This window comes from Penicillium riverlandense (assembly GCF_028828495.1).
Source record: "Penicillium riverlandense strain IBT 135883 chromosome Unknown utg000007l_segment0_segment0, whole genome shotgun sequence".
Taxonomy (NCBI): domain Eukaryota; kingdom Fungi; phylum Ascomycota; class Eurotiomycetes; order Eurotiales; family Aspergillaceae; genus Penicillium; species Penicillium riverlandense.
The window spans coordinates 2,579,872-2,596,469 of NW_026643198.1; the positions used below are offsets into that span (position 1 = coordinate 2,579,872).

At 51.0% G+C, this 16,598-nt stretch overlaps 5 protein-coding genes across 5 annotated transcripts; 4 read left to right on the forward strand and 1 right to left on the reverse strand.

The window, feature by feature from the left end:
- Window positions 1–833: 833 nt before the first annotated feature.
- Window positions 834–1,505, reverse strand: N7474_008623 (uncharacterized protein; the record flags this gene model as incomplete). The annotated part of the gene is made up of 1 exon (XM_057200033.1): window positions 834–1,505. The coding sequence occupies one exon, from the start codon at window positions 1,503–1,505 to the stop codon at window positions 834–836; it is 672 nt and encodes a 223-aa protein (XP_057050734.1).
- A 2,016-nt stretch (window positions 1,506–3,521) lies between these two features.
- On the forward strand, window positions 3,522–6,795 carry N7474_008624 (uncharacterized protein; the record flags this gene model as incomplete). The annotated part of the gene is made up of 2 exons (XM_057200034.1): window positions 3,522–3,581; window positions 6,661–6,795. The coding sequence occupies 2 exons, from the start codon at window positions 3,522–3,524 to the stop codon at window positions 6,793–6,795; spliced, it is 195 nt and encodes a 64-aa protein (XP_057050735.1).
- A 473-nt stretch (window positions 6,796–7,268) lies between these two features.
- N7474_008625 (glutamate dehydrogenase) lies at window positions 7,269–8,836 on the forward strand (the record flags this gene model as incomplete). Its single annotated transcript, XM_057200035.1, has 3 exons — window positions 7,269–7,317; window positions 7,444–7,574; window positions 7,631–8,836. 3 exons carry the CDS (start codon window positions 7,269–7,271, stop codon window positions 8,834–8,836), a joined length of 1,386 nt encoding a protein of 461 aa, XP_057050736.1.
- Window positions 8,837–9,225: 389 nt separating this feature from the next.
- nut1 (putative RNA polymerase II mediator complex subunit Nut1) lies at window positions 9,226–12,606 on the forward strand (the record flags this gene model as incomplete). Its single annotated transcript, XM_057200036.1, has 6 exons — window positions 9,226–9,838; window positions 9,900–10,150; window positions 10,204–10,266; window positions 10,326–10,832; window positions 10,889–11,420; window positions 11,471–12,606. The coding sequence occupies 6 exons, from the start codon at window positions 9,226–9,228 to the stop codon at window positions 12,604–12,606; spliced, it is 3,102 nt and encodes a 1,033-aa protein (XP_057050737.1).
- Window positions 12,607–13,052: 446 nt separating this feature from the next.
- Window positions 13,053–14,430, forward strand: N7474_008627 (uncharacterized protein; the record flags this gene model as incomplete). The annotated part of the gene is made up of 2 exons (XM_057200037.1): window positions 13,053–13,103; window positions 14,245–14,430. 2 exons carry the CDS (start codon window positions 13,053–13,055, stop codon window positions 14,428–14,430), a joined length of 237 nt encoding a protein of 78 aa, XP_057050738.1.
- Window positions 14,431–16,598: the final 2,168 nt, after the last annotated feature.

The following is a 16,598-nucleotide window of genomic DNA, read 5'->3' on the forward strand; positions in this document are numbered from 1 at the left end:
TCCATCCGTATTTAGACAACTTTCATGGGGGGCTGTACCATTAGCCCCACAAGCCCAGCAGACAGACGCTGGCGGCCGAGTAGTCACGGACAGGATCTGGGCTTTGACCCGGGGGTGTCCACAGCGGTAGAAGCGCAAACTAGTGGGGTTGGGTTGTGATTTCACCGATCCCGCTTCCTTTTTTGAATCTCCTAGTGCGTAGTAGTATGTACACATTTTGCTGGTTCTCGACGCTTTCTTTCCCAATAGTAACAAAAAGAGGAAAGCGGCAGGTGGCAAAAACGCGGCTCACTTGCTGGTCAAGATCCAATTCACGGGCCCGATCCACAAAACGGATATATGGGGACATATGTCCGTTTGCTGGAAATCAGATGTGCGTGTCCGTTCGGAGGCCAATTGGGAACCGGTTAGCCGGGATCTCTCTCCTGGTTCTTTGAGGCCCCTCGTTTACGCTCAGCGCAGTTCGCTTGCTCGGTCGCTGTCAGGCCCCCGTTTTGCCGAGGCGATTATCCGTCCCTGCTCGTCCCCCTGGATTGATCACATAGGAATGGCTCCCAGGGTTCTGTATGGAAAAGTTGTAGTACATAAATTCATATCACCGCCAAAATTATCACGTTTGTTGAGCAAAGAAACCATCACTCAGAGACCAGTAATCGGATCGGCCATTTGGAGATAAGACCGGACCGATGGATGCAGAGGTGTAGAGAGAGAGAAAAAGATCGCTAGAGAAACAAATAGAGACTCAGAAGACTCAATGGACTGACTCCATGTCGCCGACCCGATGTGTATAGTATATGCCCACCAGACAAAGAAAGAAAGAAACAAGAGTGAGTTCATCCACGCGCACTCCGCGGGCGCGAGTTCTGCGAAGACGAGTCTTGGAGGATATCTGGGGCTCGGGGCCCAACCATCCAGTCCTCCATGGCGAGCCATTCGCTCCAGCTGCGCTCTGCTGCCTCGATCTCAGCGTCTAGGGGTCCTTGAAGCGGGCGCAAAAACGGGATCGTCTCCAGCGGTGGGATGTCGTAGTCCTTCTTGACAGAGGCCCATCCTCCACTCTTCGCTGCGAAAAGATAATTGCGGCGCTCTTGTTCATGCAGCGGGCCAACTCCGCTGCTCCAATTGTCACCAAAAAATCCATGAAGGACCCCCGGGAAATCCATTCCTGTAGCCACCAGGCGTCGAATGTAGGGGATCAATGAAACGGACGGCGGGCCGGCCGGTGGTGTTCCTGCTGTAGGCGTCTGGCCACCGGAAGAGGAAGCGGATGATGATGAAGAGTTGAAGACTGGGTTGGGCTGTCGCTGGAAGGGGAGGCGGATATTGAGGAAAGCGGACAGCGCTTGCACGGGAACACTGTGTTGGGCGTGATCCAGGAAATAGCTTTGGCAGCTCTGGTAACGCGGGTACCATTCGAAGATATCGAAGCTGTCTTCTGTTCGTCCGGGCGAGGCGCCGGCCAAACCCATCATAGTGGCCGGGTCGAAGTGCGGATTTGAATTCATGCCGGACGGTGGTGAGGGAGATCTTACGGGGTGTCTGTATTCGGTCATGCTCTTAGCCTGCGGTCCTGGTCGCTGGTTTATTTTCTGCGCCAGAACGGAGGAAAAAGGATTGAGGGGCAGAAATGGACAGGGATGGAAGTTACTTGTTCGAGAAGAGATCCGTTCCTCGACGGACCAGGAGCGAGAGTCGACGCCGGGAGGAGAGGGGGGCGGAGGGCGAGGGTGCAAAGCGGAACAAGTCCCTGATAGTCCCGAGTCCTCTGCCAGATTGGGGCTTATTCATGGACATCTGTTAGGGGCGGGCCATCGGGGAAGAGGGCAGAGGTTCACGGCAGGTGGAAGGTAGTCACATTGGATTCAAGCTGCCCAAGAGACGCACATGTTCAACAGGATAGATGAACTCGAAGAAGGTGAAAGACAAAGAGGAAAGAAAGCAGCGGATGAGGTTCGACAATCCGAAGTTTATTCTGGAACGTTCATAGAAAAAAAAGCAGGGAAAAGGACTGTGTGTATAAGGTGTATTATTTCCTGCCCGATCCGTCCATTTAAACGGGTCTATCCGGTCAGGCCAAGAGCAAGTCAGATCTCCGAAACGCGAGTCGTCCACGGGTGAGAAAGTGGATACGGGATCGATCTAGAGAGAAACATTCCAGTGGGCAGGGAGAAGGGGGAGGGAGGGTCCCGGAAGTCCACCGAAAATAGTACACAAAGAGAGAAAAAATTGGCACAGATCTCAAAGTGCCTTTCATTGGTATGATTGGCTCATTTCCACCGGATGGCGTCGATGCCAATTACTGTCCCTCTCCACACTACTCGGTCTCCTTTTCCGCTGCGAGACACGGATAGGATACATCGCGAATAACCATCCCTGGACCGGCTTCATCTAACTAACACGAAAAGGGGTGCTGCGGCAAGCCAATCTGCTTCCGAGCCGGGCCTGCAAGGTGTCTAGTCTCGATTGGAATTGCTGGTCCACGAGGACACTCATTGCTCGCATAAAGATGACTCGTCACCTGGCGGTGATCAAGCCCAGGGGTGCACATCATTGATGGGTTCGGCGCTTGTTCCATAGTCTATGATTATTAGATGAGCCCCGGTCAATCATATATTTTTCATCATCTCTACCAAGGGCCGCAGATTAATGTTGCAATGGGAAGTGCGGTTGCACCTTCTCGCTAAGGTAAAGGGACAGCCAAAGGATCAATCCCCCACCACTCAAGCCGTTATTGAAGAGAGCGCGTGAGTGAAATCCGAATTTTTTACCCCTGTTAGATCTCCACCCGAACCCGAGCCCAGCGCCACGAGCCGCCGACAAGAATAATAATGAAAGCAAAAGGTTTTGCTCCCAGGGATGGCGTCACTAGAGCACACGAGCTAGGATCTCGCAGACAAATCGAGGTCCAAGCTAAGCGGAGACCATCTCAAGCTTAGACCGGATCGCGATAGCGTTGCAGGATGCGCCCGAGTGACAGACGCGATCGCCGGGTTTACGAATAATAATTAATCGCACGATTTTGCTGAACCTCGGTAGAGTGAGAATATTGAGGCTGCTGTGAAAATGTCCCTTGTCGGCGTAGCTACAGAACACGTATTCATTATTATTCTCTCCCCATTTGCATTGATTCCTCATTCCTCGAATTCTCTTCTCCGGGTTGTGCCACTTGGATCCTAATTCGCCACATGCGGAGTTCAGGTACCGTGCAGATCCACATGCCAGGCAGACGGGATTCGTCTGTGTTTACGGCGTGTCATATATCTCAAACTCGCATTTCCAGGAAACTGCACTCTGTAGTCAAATGACCTGCGGCCCCTGGCACAGATCCCATAGTCAGCCGCTGGTGATGGGCGACCTACCGGTGCGCTTTCCACACAATTGATTCAATTTGCGATTTCCTGCATCTTGCTCTCCAGTTGCGCTCCCGTGTGGGAAATCGGCGCGGATCGTGTTCCTGGACACGCACCACGGACCTTCGGGGGCATTAGACCCGTCCTTCGGCGCCGGAACCGCCCAGCTCCATGCCTAAAGTAGGCATGGTCACTGAAAGCACCAATCCTGGGCCACTAATGCTCGAATTGGTAAGTCTTTAAGGGGTGGGGATTCCGCTATCTGCCCGGAGTTATTCCAATAATTGTCGCCCTTGGATTTATATTATAGCAAACTAGTTCACACTCGAGAATTGAGGGCGGGTTTACAATAGTCCTCCTGTGTTATACCGGACTATCAAATTTGGACGGTCTTAGGTGAGGCCAAATGCATAGACGGGCTCGATCGGCTCCTTCACCGATAGTTAGGTTCTGCCCGTGTTCTACACATAGTTTCCTAGGCAGACTAGTCGCACCGATGATATGGTAGCACAATGTCATCGGCGGGCCAAAGCTTTTAAGCGATCAGGCCAAAATGAGGCGCTTGCAGCGGCGCAGACCTCGGATTTAGATATTACGCCGAACACTAGATAGGCAGCCAACTATCTGTGCATCGCGTGTTGTTGCCGCTTGCTGCAGAAGTAAGGCGGACAGGCGCTACATTGTCCCCTAGTTCTGCATCTTAGTGCCATGCCGTGCAGAAGCCATCACGGTCGGCACATGTCCAGATGACTTCTGACACAGTAAGGAAAAAGTAACTTCAATAATGAAGTCCCTAACTGCAGCACGTGTACTCTGGGGAATAATAAGAATAATAGACAGTGGGCCCGACGATGATTCCAAATCATGGATCGGCAGCCCCTACCCGAGAGCTCTCCCCAGGTGTGATCTATCTAGTGCACTAGCTAGCTAGAGTAGAGAAAAGAACAATGGCTGGCTGAACAACAGCTTCGTCATTATCATCATCACATGTCTGCAGCTTTCTAACAACCTAATCTGCAGAAGGTCCGTCCCGATCGGAACACGTAAGGGTCCTACCTCACTTCCCCGGCCGCCCCTGACGCCACGTCCCGACAACAAACGTCTCGGCCGTGAAAAGATCCTGAATATCTCGAGTAAAGCAATGTGTCAATTTATTCATGGCGTAGATTGACCCTTGTTGCCCCGACTGATAGGGAAACGGACAGCAAATGAGGTTGCTTGTATTAACCTTCCTCTATGCGGGACGCGTTCGCAGCGGAGACCGCCGAATCCCACAATTGGCGCATGCGATCGCAACACCAGCCACTGTGGCTTGATTGTCGATTTTTATAGAGCTTGAAGCTGGACTCCAAGTGAATTTTGGTTTCATTATTGAGTTACATTGGCAGCTGTCGCGTCGTAGGTTGAGGCTTGAACACTGATCAATCGGACCAGCGGTTGAAACACAATCAAAGCCGGAACTTGATCGAAGCAGATCTACAGAGCATGTTGTAATTAGCTGTGTATGTAGATACCAATCAGTTCAGAATATGATCGCTGGGTTAGCAATATCCAGTTTCTTGTATCTCGACGACAATATATACTCGTGCTCCGTTCGTTCCATATTCTACACATTTCTAGGAAGTTTTATGCAAACCTGATTCTAAAACCGAAGAAACCGAACAAAGATATAACCGCTTATTGTGATACTTCGGAGTTCGAGGGGAGAATATGATTCTAATGAGAAATAATACATAGAAGAAAATCAATTCGCATTATATCGTGTTTCTTCATGTATACCTCTATGTAGTGCTTTCCTGATCGATTCCAAGTATGACTGATCTATGGTCAGTGCAAGGTGAGCTACTTTTTACTTATCAGCAATACTGACAAAGGTTGGAGGTATATCAAGTCCCCTGCAGAAATCAGCACTCGCCATATAGACTCTATCCCATATCCCCATGTTCAGGCGAAATTACATATTTAACTGAGATACAAACTTTTAGATGTGCTTTTTTTACCACTGTTGTACATATAGTTATGTCGTGCTCGGTAGATATAAAAACAGTCCCCTACTCCCAAATATCATTTTCTACTATTGATCTGGGGCAGTATTATCAGATGGAAGATTAGCAAAGACAAAAGAAAACTTGCAACACATCATGCAGAAACGCTTCCATATCGTTATATCGGGGTTTGATCAGTATGAAAAATCAGTTCTCCACACAAATAAACAGTTACTAAGTATAGAGATTCAGTTATAGTACAGCGAAGCTAATCTGAACCGGGCATCTGGTCACCTAAGATCTATGTTCTAAGCCTTCTAGAACCATGGGGCTCTATAGTGGTTCCACACACCCCATATAGCCCAGGACCGATCTCTGGGTTGCACATGAAAGAGGCAAGTGGTTCTTGTGGAGGTCTCACCTATCCTATAAAGTTATCTAATTACACTAGCTGGTTCTCCCCGTAAGAATCAAATATCGGTATGCAACTCTCATACTATGAGAGCATTAGAGATAACTTAGCACCAGTATGGGTATCAAACAACAAAATTGTTCTCTACACGGAGACGAAACTACAATTTACTCAATGTCCTAGGTCATCCTTCTTCTTCGGTTGATAGCCAGTCAACGACAAAACAGGATCTTATCACTTGACGCTGGTCCAACCCCGGCGATTCGTCGGACACAGGTGCCACCAATGCTAATACAGCCCAGACGTATTAATGCATTGGTCACGCAGACGCTAGCACGACATCACTTTTTAAAAAAAATCGGTCTAGTCGGATCAGATAATGTTAAATGCTTGCTCTTGGCCTGACTTGGTATGGCTTGAAGACAATTCATGCACTGTCAGACCTCACCCCTGCATGGTGCCGCCACCAGACAGTCAGTGTTGAATGTCATATCTAACCTCTTAGTCAAGTTTTGCACAATAAAATGAGTCAAATCCTTCCCCCACCATCCACAATGTATCTGCCCTGTTTTCCTGTCAGAGGAGCGGTGTAAGCGGGACTTGATATTTTGTAATTGCCCGTTAGCAAAGCAAGGATAAGCAGTTTGAATAATAAAATCGGGGACCATCAGATAAGGTGATCACGTGCACAAGTGGCGGCTCCCGATCAGAAGTGCCGAAGAAAAATTAAAGAACGCCTGCATCGGTGACGACCTCTCGTGTCTCGTGTGTCGCTATGACATACTACACTACTACTATTGTCAGCTCAAATTAATAGCACTGTGCCATCCACGTTCATAGCAGTACCAACCGCCTTAGAGGTTTCCTCTAGAAGTTACATTATGTCACTAGCCACCTTAGTACTGTGTCGGAGAGCACCGATCCGATGGGAAAGGGCACCCCAACCCACGAAAACCACGAAATTGACACGAAATTGAGCCGGAAGGAAGGGGCAGAGATCCTCAGCGCCCGCCCGGCAATCATAGTGGGATCATTGGATGAAGGTTGACCGGAAACAGAAGTAGGGTGGCGGGACTGATAAGGACAATATCTGTGACCTGAGAGGATAAGCTAACATTAGTCCCGCCAGCCCCGAACTTCGGACGTACTTCCCACGGAAAGCCATGGGTTCCATGCTGTGCCCAGTAGATCGCGCTGTCATTTTGCCCTGTACTACCTATCCGTTCGTCTACTCCGAAGCACCAGGCCTCCCGTTGTAGTAGTAGTCCTCCCCTTCCCCGGCGTCGCTCCCGGAGTCCCTCGTCCGACTCCGGCAATCCTACTCTCCACCCCTCCAGACTGTATATAATCCCCATCCGATCACTTTTCCTTTTGATCTTTTCTTCCTTTCCTTCATTAATTATCTCTGCTTCCTCCCATACACTACCTTAATTTTTCTTGCATACTTTGGAAGTGCCGATCATCCCTTCTCCAACTACAGAGCAGCAGAGTAAATTGAATCAATCCTACAACAAAACCACAATGATGCAGAATCTTCCCCACGAGCCGGAGTTCGAGCAAGCCTACAAGGGTAAGCAAATTTGTTCCTTGTCGTTCTTGTCGTGTCTTGTGTTCCCTTGCCCGACTTGATCTTTTTTCCATCGGCATTCTCGGCATGTGGCTCTCGGGAAGTGGCTCAGCTAATCACCCGAAACAGAACTTGCTTCCACTCTGGAAAACTCCACTCTTTTCCAGAAGTACCCTGAGTACCGCAAGGCTCTGCAGGTCGTTTCTGTCCCCGAGCGCGTGGTTCAGTTCCGTGTCGTCTGGGAGGATGACAAGAACCAGGTATGCTCTATTTTTTTATTCCGCCACCTAAAACATTGCGTTAATCTTCACGGTAGATCCAAATCAACCGCGGTTACCGCGTGCAGTTCAACTCCGCCCTTGGTCCCTACAAGGGTGGTCTCCGGTTCCACCCCTCGGTGAACCTTTCCATCCTGAAGTTCCTCGGCTTCGAGCAGATCTTCAAGAATGCCCTGACGGGCCTGAACATGGGTGGCGGCAAGGGCGGTTCGGACTTCGACCCCAAGGGCAAGTCGGACAACGAGATCCGCCGTTTCTGTGTCTCGTTCATGACCGAGCTCTGCAAGCACATTGGCGCCGACACTGACGTCCCCGCCGGTGACATCGGTGTGACCGGCCGCGAGGTCGGCTTCATGTTCGGCCAGTACAAGAAGATCCGCAACCAGTGGCAGGGTGTTCTCACTGGAAAGGGCGGCAGCTGGGGTGGTAGCTTGATCCGCCCCGAGGCCACCGGCTACGGTGTTGTCTACTACGTCGATCACATGATCCAGCACGTCTCCGGCGGTAAGGAGTCCTTCAAGGGCAAGCGCGTCGCCATCTCCGGCTCCGGCAACGTTGCCCAGTACGCCGCCCTCAAGGTCATCGAGCTCGGTGGCTCCGTTATCTCCCTATCCGACAGCCAGGGCTGCCTGGTCCTCAAGGGCGAGGAGGGCAGCTTCACTCCCGAGGAGATCAACACCATCGCCGCCATCAAGGTCGATCGCAAGCAGATCTCCGAGCTCGTCAACGAGGCCGCTTTCGCCTCCAAGTTCAAGTACATCCCCGGCGCCCGCCCCTGGACCAACATCGTCGGCCGCATCGATGTTGCCCTTCCCTCCGCGACCCAGAACGAGGTCTCGGGTGACGAGGCCAAGGCCCTGATCGCCGCCGGCTGCAAGTTCCTCGCCGAGGGCTCCAACATGGGTTCCACCCAGGACGCCATCGATGTCTTCGAGGCTCACCGCGAGGCCAACCCCGGCGCTGCCGCCATCTGGTACGCCCCCGGCAAGGCCGCCAACGCCGGTGGTGTCGCCGTCTCCGGTCTTGAGATGGCCCAGAACTCTGCTCGGGTCAACTGGACCACCGAGGAGGTCGACTCCCGCCTCAAGGCCATTATGAAGGACTGCTTCGAGAACGGTCTCCACACCGCCAAGGAGTATGTCACTCCCAAGGAGGGTGTCCTGCCTTCGCTGGTTGCCGGTAGCAACATTGCCGGTTTCACCAAGGTCGTCGAGGCCATGAAGGACCACGGTGACTGGTGGTAAACTGGTTCATTTCATTTTGCATTTCCTTTGTTATTGTTGAGCGGTTTCGGATATAGAGGCGCTGGATTCCCTTGTTGCATTTGATGATATTCCCACTTGGCACTGCTGTTTTTGGAATAGTCATGATGATAATGAAATTAAATGATTCTTAAAGAAAAATTGTGTTTTGCATGAGTAGAATTGAAGGTCAAAGAAAGATCAAGTCGTAGACCAGGCAGAATGACACCGCCTTGGTTTCAGTCACGTGTAAAGGTCACCGCTTTGGCCCGATGAAGCAATCCTCCTTCCTTCCCATCAAAATATCACGGATCAATTGAGCCCGGCATCAGATCATGAATTGAGCTATATACACCAGACTGCGAAGTCTGCTATACGCTGCGAGCCCGGCAATGCAGCCAAAGATGGCCTCCTCCGAACAGTGGAGGGCCTTCCTCCACCAATGTTTGGCGCATCGAATAGATGTAGACGAGTTCAAAGACCTGTCGAAACTGATGCTCTCACGCTCCCCAGTTGACGAAGAAGAGCTTCTCAATCTTCTGTTAGAGTGTCGGACTACGACCACCATCGCCTGGGACCCCTTACTCCCACTTTACGTGGACGCTCTCTGCAAGATTGGCTACGCCAAGCCATCGACAGCGTTGACGTGTCTTTTGAAGCATTCCTCGATTCTTGATTTGGGCTCTGATGCTCCGCCGAAGCGAAAGCGAAAGGCGTCCACGCTCATGACGGATATCAAAATTATCCAGGATGTCATGCTCTCCATCTCCACGGGGAACGTCCCCAAAACCATCGCCGAAGTCGCGGAAATCTACTCTGCAACTGTGGACTGGATTATGGCCGTTGTTTCCTGGCACAACACCAATCTAGAAGTCTCTCAGCAGGCCGGTGGCATGATGGGCTCCCCCGATGCGGTGTCATTATTCGAGTCCCTCGGCATTCTGCTTGCTGCTCTGTCTGGCACGGGGAAGGGCCTGGAGGCTCTTTCAAGCGATTATCAGCAAGGTTGGTTAACTCCTCATATTATCGAATTATGCCATGAACTCTGCTGATATGTTTGCCGTAGTCCTGAAAACCAAACTGGGCCAAGCTCTTTCCGCCTACCTGCCCCTTTGTGTGGACGTCTCTTTGCCTCTTCGGCAGCGGCTGGACGCATTGCAGAAGGACTTCAATCTTTTCGGCGATCAACCCTCTAAACCATTGGAACATCCGGCGATCGATGAGATGAATGTGAATGCCCTGCAGTTTGAGTCATCTGTCATGGATGGCCATGTTATAAATGCTCGAGCTGGTCTCTATGTATATATCAACGCCATGGTAAGACTATTTTTACTGCATTTGCCGCGATATCAATGCTGACTCCTCTGTAGCTTGTGGGCCGACCGCTGGCTGATGACTCGATGTTGATCAACTACCTCACGAACCGATACGGGGTGAGTTTGCCATGGGTGATTATGTTGTCTTTGTGCAGCGGGGTCTGACTGTGTACCAGGGACACTACGAAGTTCTCATTGAGGAAATAATTACCGCAGCCTTCGACGTTCTATCCAACGGCGTATATCGAAACGAATCCAGTCGGACCATGTTCTTGTTTCGAGCTTTCCTGGTGAACAAACTTCCTGCCTTCTTCGCCGCCATGTCGGCAGCATCCATGGTGCCAATTCCCATGGAACTGTGTATCAGTCAAGCATTAAGCCGGCTCGACCCGAATGCATTTCCCTCTTTCTCGCAAATGTTCTCTATGCAGGGAAGTAGCGTTTTGTCCGATGCTCGCCAGGAATTCTTATTTGCTTGCGCATCGCACCGGCTTATCCCCGAGTCCAGCATTGAGCGACTGCTGGGAGAGAACCCCATGCAGACGTTGCCTGTCGGTGGACCGTATATAAAGGACGAGCTGGTGGCTCAAATAAACACCAACTTTGAACGTGCCGATCAATTGATCGGTGAACTCGAGTCGATGGAGGGCAACGCAGGCGCCATAGTCGGAGCAATCACCGAGGTAGGGAAAGCTATTCGCAATGCCTTCCACGGAAATATGGACTAAAACTATGATAGGTTATGTATAACCTTTGCAACCAGAAAGAGACAGTGACACTCAAAAGCATTTGCAATGCTCTCTCGCGTCGTCCGCAAGCTTTGGACGTTATTCTTCTCTTCCGGACAGCGAAGCAATTTTTGCAACCCCTCTGCACTCTGCTAGATTCGTGGCACTGGGATGAGGACCAGAGTGAAAACCAGCCTGTTTATGATGAATTCGGCAGCATCCTGTTGCTGGTCCTCACTTTCAAGTTCCGCTATGATATGAGCGCTTCTGATATCGGGGTCTCAGGAAATGGGTCATTTTTGCTGAAACTCCTGGATGGAGGATCTTATAGCCAAAAGCTGGCTGAGCTGACCGACAAGCAGAACAAAGATCTCGGGGCATGGATCGCTGCGTTGTTTATTGCGGAGGGCATCAGCGAAGAAACCATGTCGAGCTGCAGTCCGCAAGAATTTTACGTGCTTGTGGCGACTCTATTTGACCAAAGCCTTGGTGCTTGCGAGTCAGGGAAGTTGGATTTTGAGACATTGAAAGGTGGATTCGAATGTATTTGAGTCGCTCGTCCCGACATGTTGCCCTCGCTAAACGCTCCTTAGATCTGCTTGAACCTTTCCTTCTACCGTCTCTGGTATTTGCCTTGACATGGCTGGGAAATCACATTTGGGAGACGGAAACAGATCCGACGATCGCACTGAAGACACTTCACTCCCTGGTGAAGCCCAGTTCCATCTCCGGAGAGGCCCAGGCTATCCATCGGACTGTTCTGAACATCACCGGGCGCCTACTCGAAGAACAACTCAAGGACGTCCGAACCAGACACACCTCTCGCTCTGACATCAAACCGATCCTAGATGCCCTTGAACCTTATCTCTCTTTTCAACGCACGGGCAGCTGCCACCGCTCGGAGCTCGATAGCTGGACCGGGCATACCGCCGGCGGTCTGGTAGGTAGCATCCGCGCTACCTTACAGTCTCTCGTCCTTTGGAGCGCTAGTCCGGACATCAACATGGCGCCCCATTCCTATACACACCGCCAACTTGTAGCCGGCGTTCGCATGCTAGGGTCCACGCGCGTACTCGGCGCCATCTTGGACGAACTGAAGCAGCAATCCCAAGCAGGCAGCGGTGATCTGGCACTCGACATCGCCGCTACGATGATCTGCGCGCCTATGGCGGAGTCTTTTGCTGTAGACCAAAACAGTTACCATCCTGTTGACTCAACGAAAGAATCCCTCCCTCGGTGTCCGATCCTGACGCTCAGAGACGCCCTCGTCCTGCAGCACGACAACGTGCCCAAGGTCTCTGAAAAGGACCCCCTACGAGCAGAGATGATCGTGCGTCTCTGGCGCCGCGTCAATGTTCTCATGGCACCTCCGTCCCAGGTCTCAAATATTGACGTAAGCAATATCATTAATAACATGCACATCGGCGTCGAAGGACATGATCGCATGGACCTCGAGCCGTCTGCTGCCGGTGTGGGAGACAATGCTGTTGGCGATGAAGATCCGGACAATCTCAATCAGATGCTGGACAAAGCGGCCGCGGCTGCTGCTGCTGCTGCCGTCGGCATGGAAAGCGGCGTTGGCATGGAAAGCGGAGTCGGTGGTGGGCAGGATATGGGGCTTGACGGTGGTGGTGCAGGCATGGATGCTATTGATGATGTACTCAATGCCGCGGACATGGCCGTTGGCAATCCTGAGTTCCTGGATCTGGATATGGAGGGGATGTTCTAATTGATGACGGCTTGGATTTCTTTTGGGACACCGGCGCGTATTTATGAGCCGTCTATTTGTGTGTTTCGCAAATTTTACATTTGGAACAGGTATTTGTTCGCTTTTATGGCGTAAGTATATGTGTCAATTCTCTCATGTACGCCAAGAACTCCGGGATCCTACAGCTTCGCTGCATCTCAATGAAAAATGCCTGATACTCTTCACCCAAAAGGCCAGCTCTTTCCCTCTGCTTACTCCTGCCAAGAGGCCGGTAGCCGGTTTTGCGAACAATCTGTTTCTATAATCGAAGTCAATCACCGCTCACGGATGCTTCTCGAATCCATCACATACAAATTCCAGCACTTTTATCCAACTTCCCCATGAGCTTCGGGATCCCCGAATTAGGCAACAGAATGTTCAAAGCCCCAGCGGGCGAAGGCAAGAGACCGCGCCTGTAGGCAGCGGGAATGGGCGCTGCCGCTGCGAGCGTGGAGACGGAGATTGCTGCGATGATTGTAGTAAGCTTCATTTTGAGCTTGTGTCTATGTGTCTGGGTCTCGTAGGTTGGGATTGGATTGGCAAGGGCTGTATGTACCGGGGAACAGAGACGAGAGCTGCTGCTGAGTTTACGGACAGGGAGGTATTTCTATAAAAAAGGTATATTTCCTGCCGCAAGGAGGCTGGCAGTGTAGTCAGTGGCGGGGTGGTCCTTGGAGGGGTCAAGGTACAGTAAGTAGATTGGAATGAAGGTTTGACGTGACAATCTCCTTGTGACTCGGGGAGGCATTCCCAGGACGCGACGTTCTGGAATCCGAGGTAGGTAGTATGTATACGTTCCCTAGTCTTAGCTTCTAGAATGTAATCAGGTTCTCCGGTCCAACGGGGCACATAGTTCGTCCACTTGTCTGATTTATCAAGAACTGGCAAGGACTTTTGGTTTCATACCCATCATCTGCTTGCGGAGTTGATAGGGTCCGGTGTCCAGTCGCGGTCGTGCGCATCGCGCTCGAAGCAAGGGATGGGAAGCGCGACCCTGCGAATTACCACTTTGCCAGATTCACCTCACCCTATCATAGAATAGTCATGTCTGAGTTACCATACTATGTTATGGTTTCAAGGCCGCGAATATCTGTCAAGTCTGAGTATAAGCTCGGAATTCGTTGACCAGTATAGATAGAGCACAGCGTCTTCAATATTATTCTGCGATCAACAGAAGCCTGGTCACAATTACCAGGATTTTATATTAAGGAAAAGACATAGATAGCTAGATAGATCAGTTAATTTAATGGTTAATATTATTTGCTATATCCCGATGTTGTCCATCCAATATTGGTGGGAGATATATATTGCGAGCTACCGGCAGCTGCATGTCGCAACATACAATGATTTCTTTGATTTCTCTCTATAAGTGCTGTATAAATCGACAAGAAGTAAAGAAATATACTATTCTCCATCATAAAGTAGAGAGCAGAATGTAGTTTCCTTCCTTGTACCCAAGAGCACTCCATATACCGAATTAGCCAGGCGAAAACCCGAATCTAGAGCTACTTTGAAACTACAATCACCCTAGTAGGTCATAACTACATGTTATCTGCGGCCCTCGTCCCTCAAACAGAGCATTTCATGAAGTGAAAACTACCACAAACGACGACATGCCAGTTCGACCTCCGACAGCGTGGCTGGGAACGAGACCACATTCAAACCAGCACGGGCCATGCTCATTTCCCAATTGCACCGTGCGTCCTCGTGCGCGCCCTGGGAATTCGGAACGTAGCGGGGAACGGGCCGGATCTCCTGGGATCCAAGGACCGAGTCAAATCTGACCTTCCTAATCGGGGGGTTTAAGATCCAGCGGTCCAATCAAAAAAAATAACACAGCAACCAAAGCTGCGATTGGCAAGATAGGATGAAAAGGCCCCGTAACTGAACAGAAATTCCCGATCGTTTCCAAACGAAGGATGGCTCCGGCGAATCCACACCTTCCGATGGGATCAGCCGGCGTACGATAGTCTGGATTCTGGACTTTCCACGACGCCCATCATTGCTCGTCTTCTACCTTAGACGGCACCGGCAACGTGGGACCTGGGCCACAGGTTCCACATCCTTTGAAAAGTAACTAAAGCCAATTTCTCCCGCGATACCTTGGGGGCGGTTTCACTGGCTGGAGTTTGAGATCCACTGTTAATTAATTAATTCATCGCGGCACGAGGACGGGAACGCCCTTCCCGCCTACATCATTAGAGTTCTGAACCCTCTGCAATATTTGATATACTGATAGGAGCGTCAGAACCGTATTCGGTGAACATCCGCGGAACACGCACGGGAAGTGTTGATGTATGCTGCAGGAACAAGGGTGATGAACTCTACTTCGCGCCGGGAAGACCCTTCCCCTCTAGGGGCGCAGATTGGCTACCAGCAGTTCGATCTGGACTTCTCATCACAAATCACACATGCATGCACTGCGGCTGGTCCTTTCACTGCTGATCTCTCGGAGAAAATCCCCATCGAGGAATTCGGGTCCTCCGGGCAGTGGCGAAGCCCACGAGTGACGGCGCTTGAATCCAACACCCCAAGCACACGATCAGGTCGTTCGAACTCTTTTCAGAGACTTGTCTGGAGTTTTTTTGTCCCTGGGTTGGACTTGCACAAACTCAGATCTCTCCAGGATCTTATCTCCCGGGCATTTTCGTCGTCGGACGAGATGAAAACAAACGGACCAGTCAAAGTGAAAGGTGGAGTAAAACTGCATCCGCCATAAGAAAAATCACAGATAACTACAAACCCACTCCTGCGATCGCCGATGTAGTGACCCACCAGTGCGAACTCATGGGTTCATGAGTCCACTGCGTCCATATCCGGGTAAGCGGCGCTCGTTGCTCGAACAACCATCTCAATCTAGCAGTTAACTTTAGACCGAGGGAAGCCCGGTAGAAAAACACACCCCAAAGAGGAAGGGCACTGGACAAACCCCGGAGCAAGGCGTTCTCAGTTGGCGCAGCCTCACCCCACACAGTCTGGGCCAGTGGCAGCAGAAAATTGCCACGGACGCGTAGACACTATGCTATGTATAGAGCACCTCGGCGGATCCGTACGTAATTGTTGCCCCGGAAGCAGTGGCAATTTCGGCAAGGATAACATTCGTGATCCGGATCCTCTTTGCATAGTTAGTATATAGTGAAGTCGTCTCAGAATTGAGTCGTTAGGCAAACGAAGATAGGCTGTTAATTCCCTTCTTTACAACATGACGGTAATACCAAAGATACCGTACCCGCGTGGTTTTCGTACTTTCTGTCTGGCTTTCAGCCCCTGAATTTAACCCTCGCCCCAAAACTTTTCCCTTGTGTCAATTATACTTTCCGCTGGTCCAGAAGCCATGGAAGATGCTGATCCATGGTCTATCACTTATGACGGCTGAGCGCAGCCAACGCGATGCGAGCTATCCGCCACGTCGTCGTGATGAAGAAAAGCAAAACCATGGGACACGGGCGGCGATCCCCCTCGTGCCTTGTTATCGACGGCGACCCAGGAACGTGGCGCGGATATTGTGGAGACAAAGCAAGAGGGAAGTTGAAACTATTGATTCCTATACCAACCGGGAGAGGGCAAAGACAGAACATGATCTTCATGATCGCTCGCGCGCCCAGGGCAATGGTAAACTATGTTTTTCCTTTCTACCGGTACCGTGTACTGTTATGATGGCATCTAGCCAGAGGAGTACTTCCTCCTTGGGGAGCTCTCTCCAAAGTACTCCTGAGCCACATGTTCTAGTTTCCACAAGTCGCCGAAACTATTCGACGATCGTTGTACCTTCTGTAGTTCCCGATAGGCTGACGAGGCTTAGCCTACCCACACGTCCATCACCTAGATAACCGGCGAACAGGGGCAAGGCCTGGGTCCGCATACGCCGGCGAACACGTGCTTGACCAGACAAGCCGCGGGTCGGCCTCTTTTTTTTAAGTCGAAGGGCTGGACCTGTTAGACTGCGCCAACGGGAAAACCCCTCTCTCGGCAGT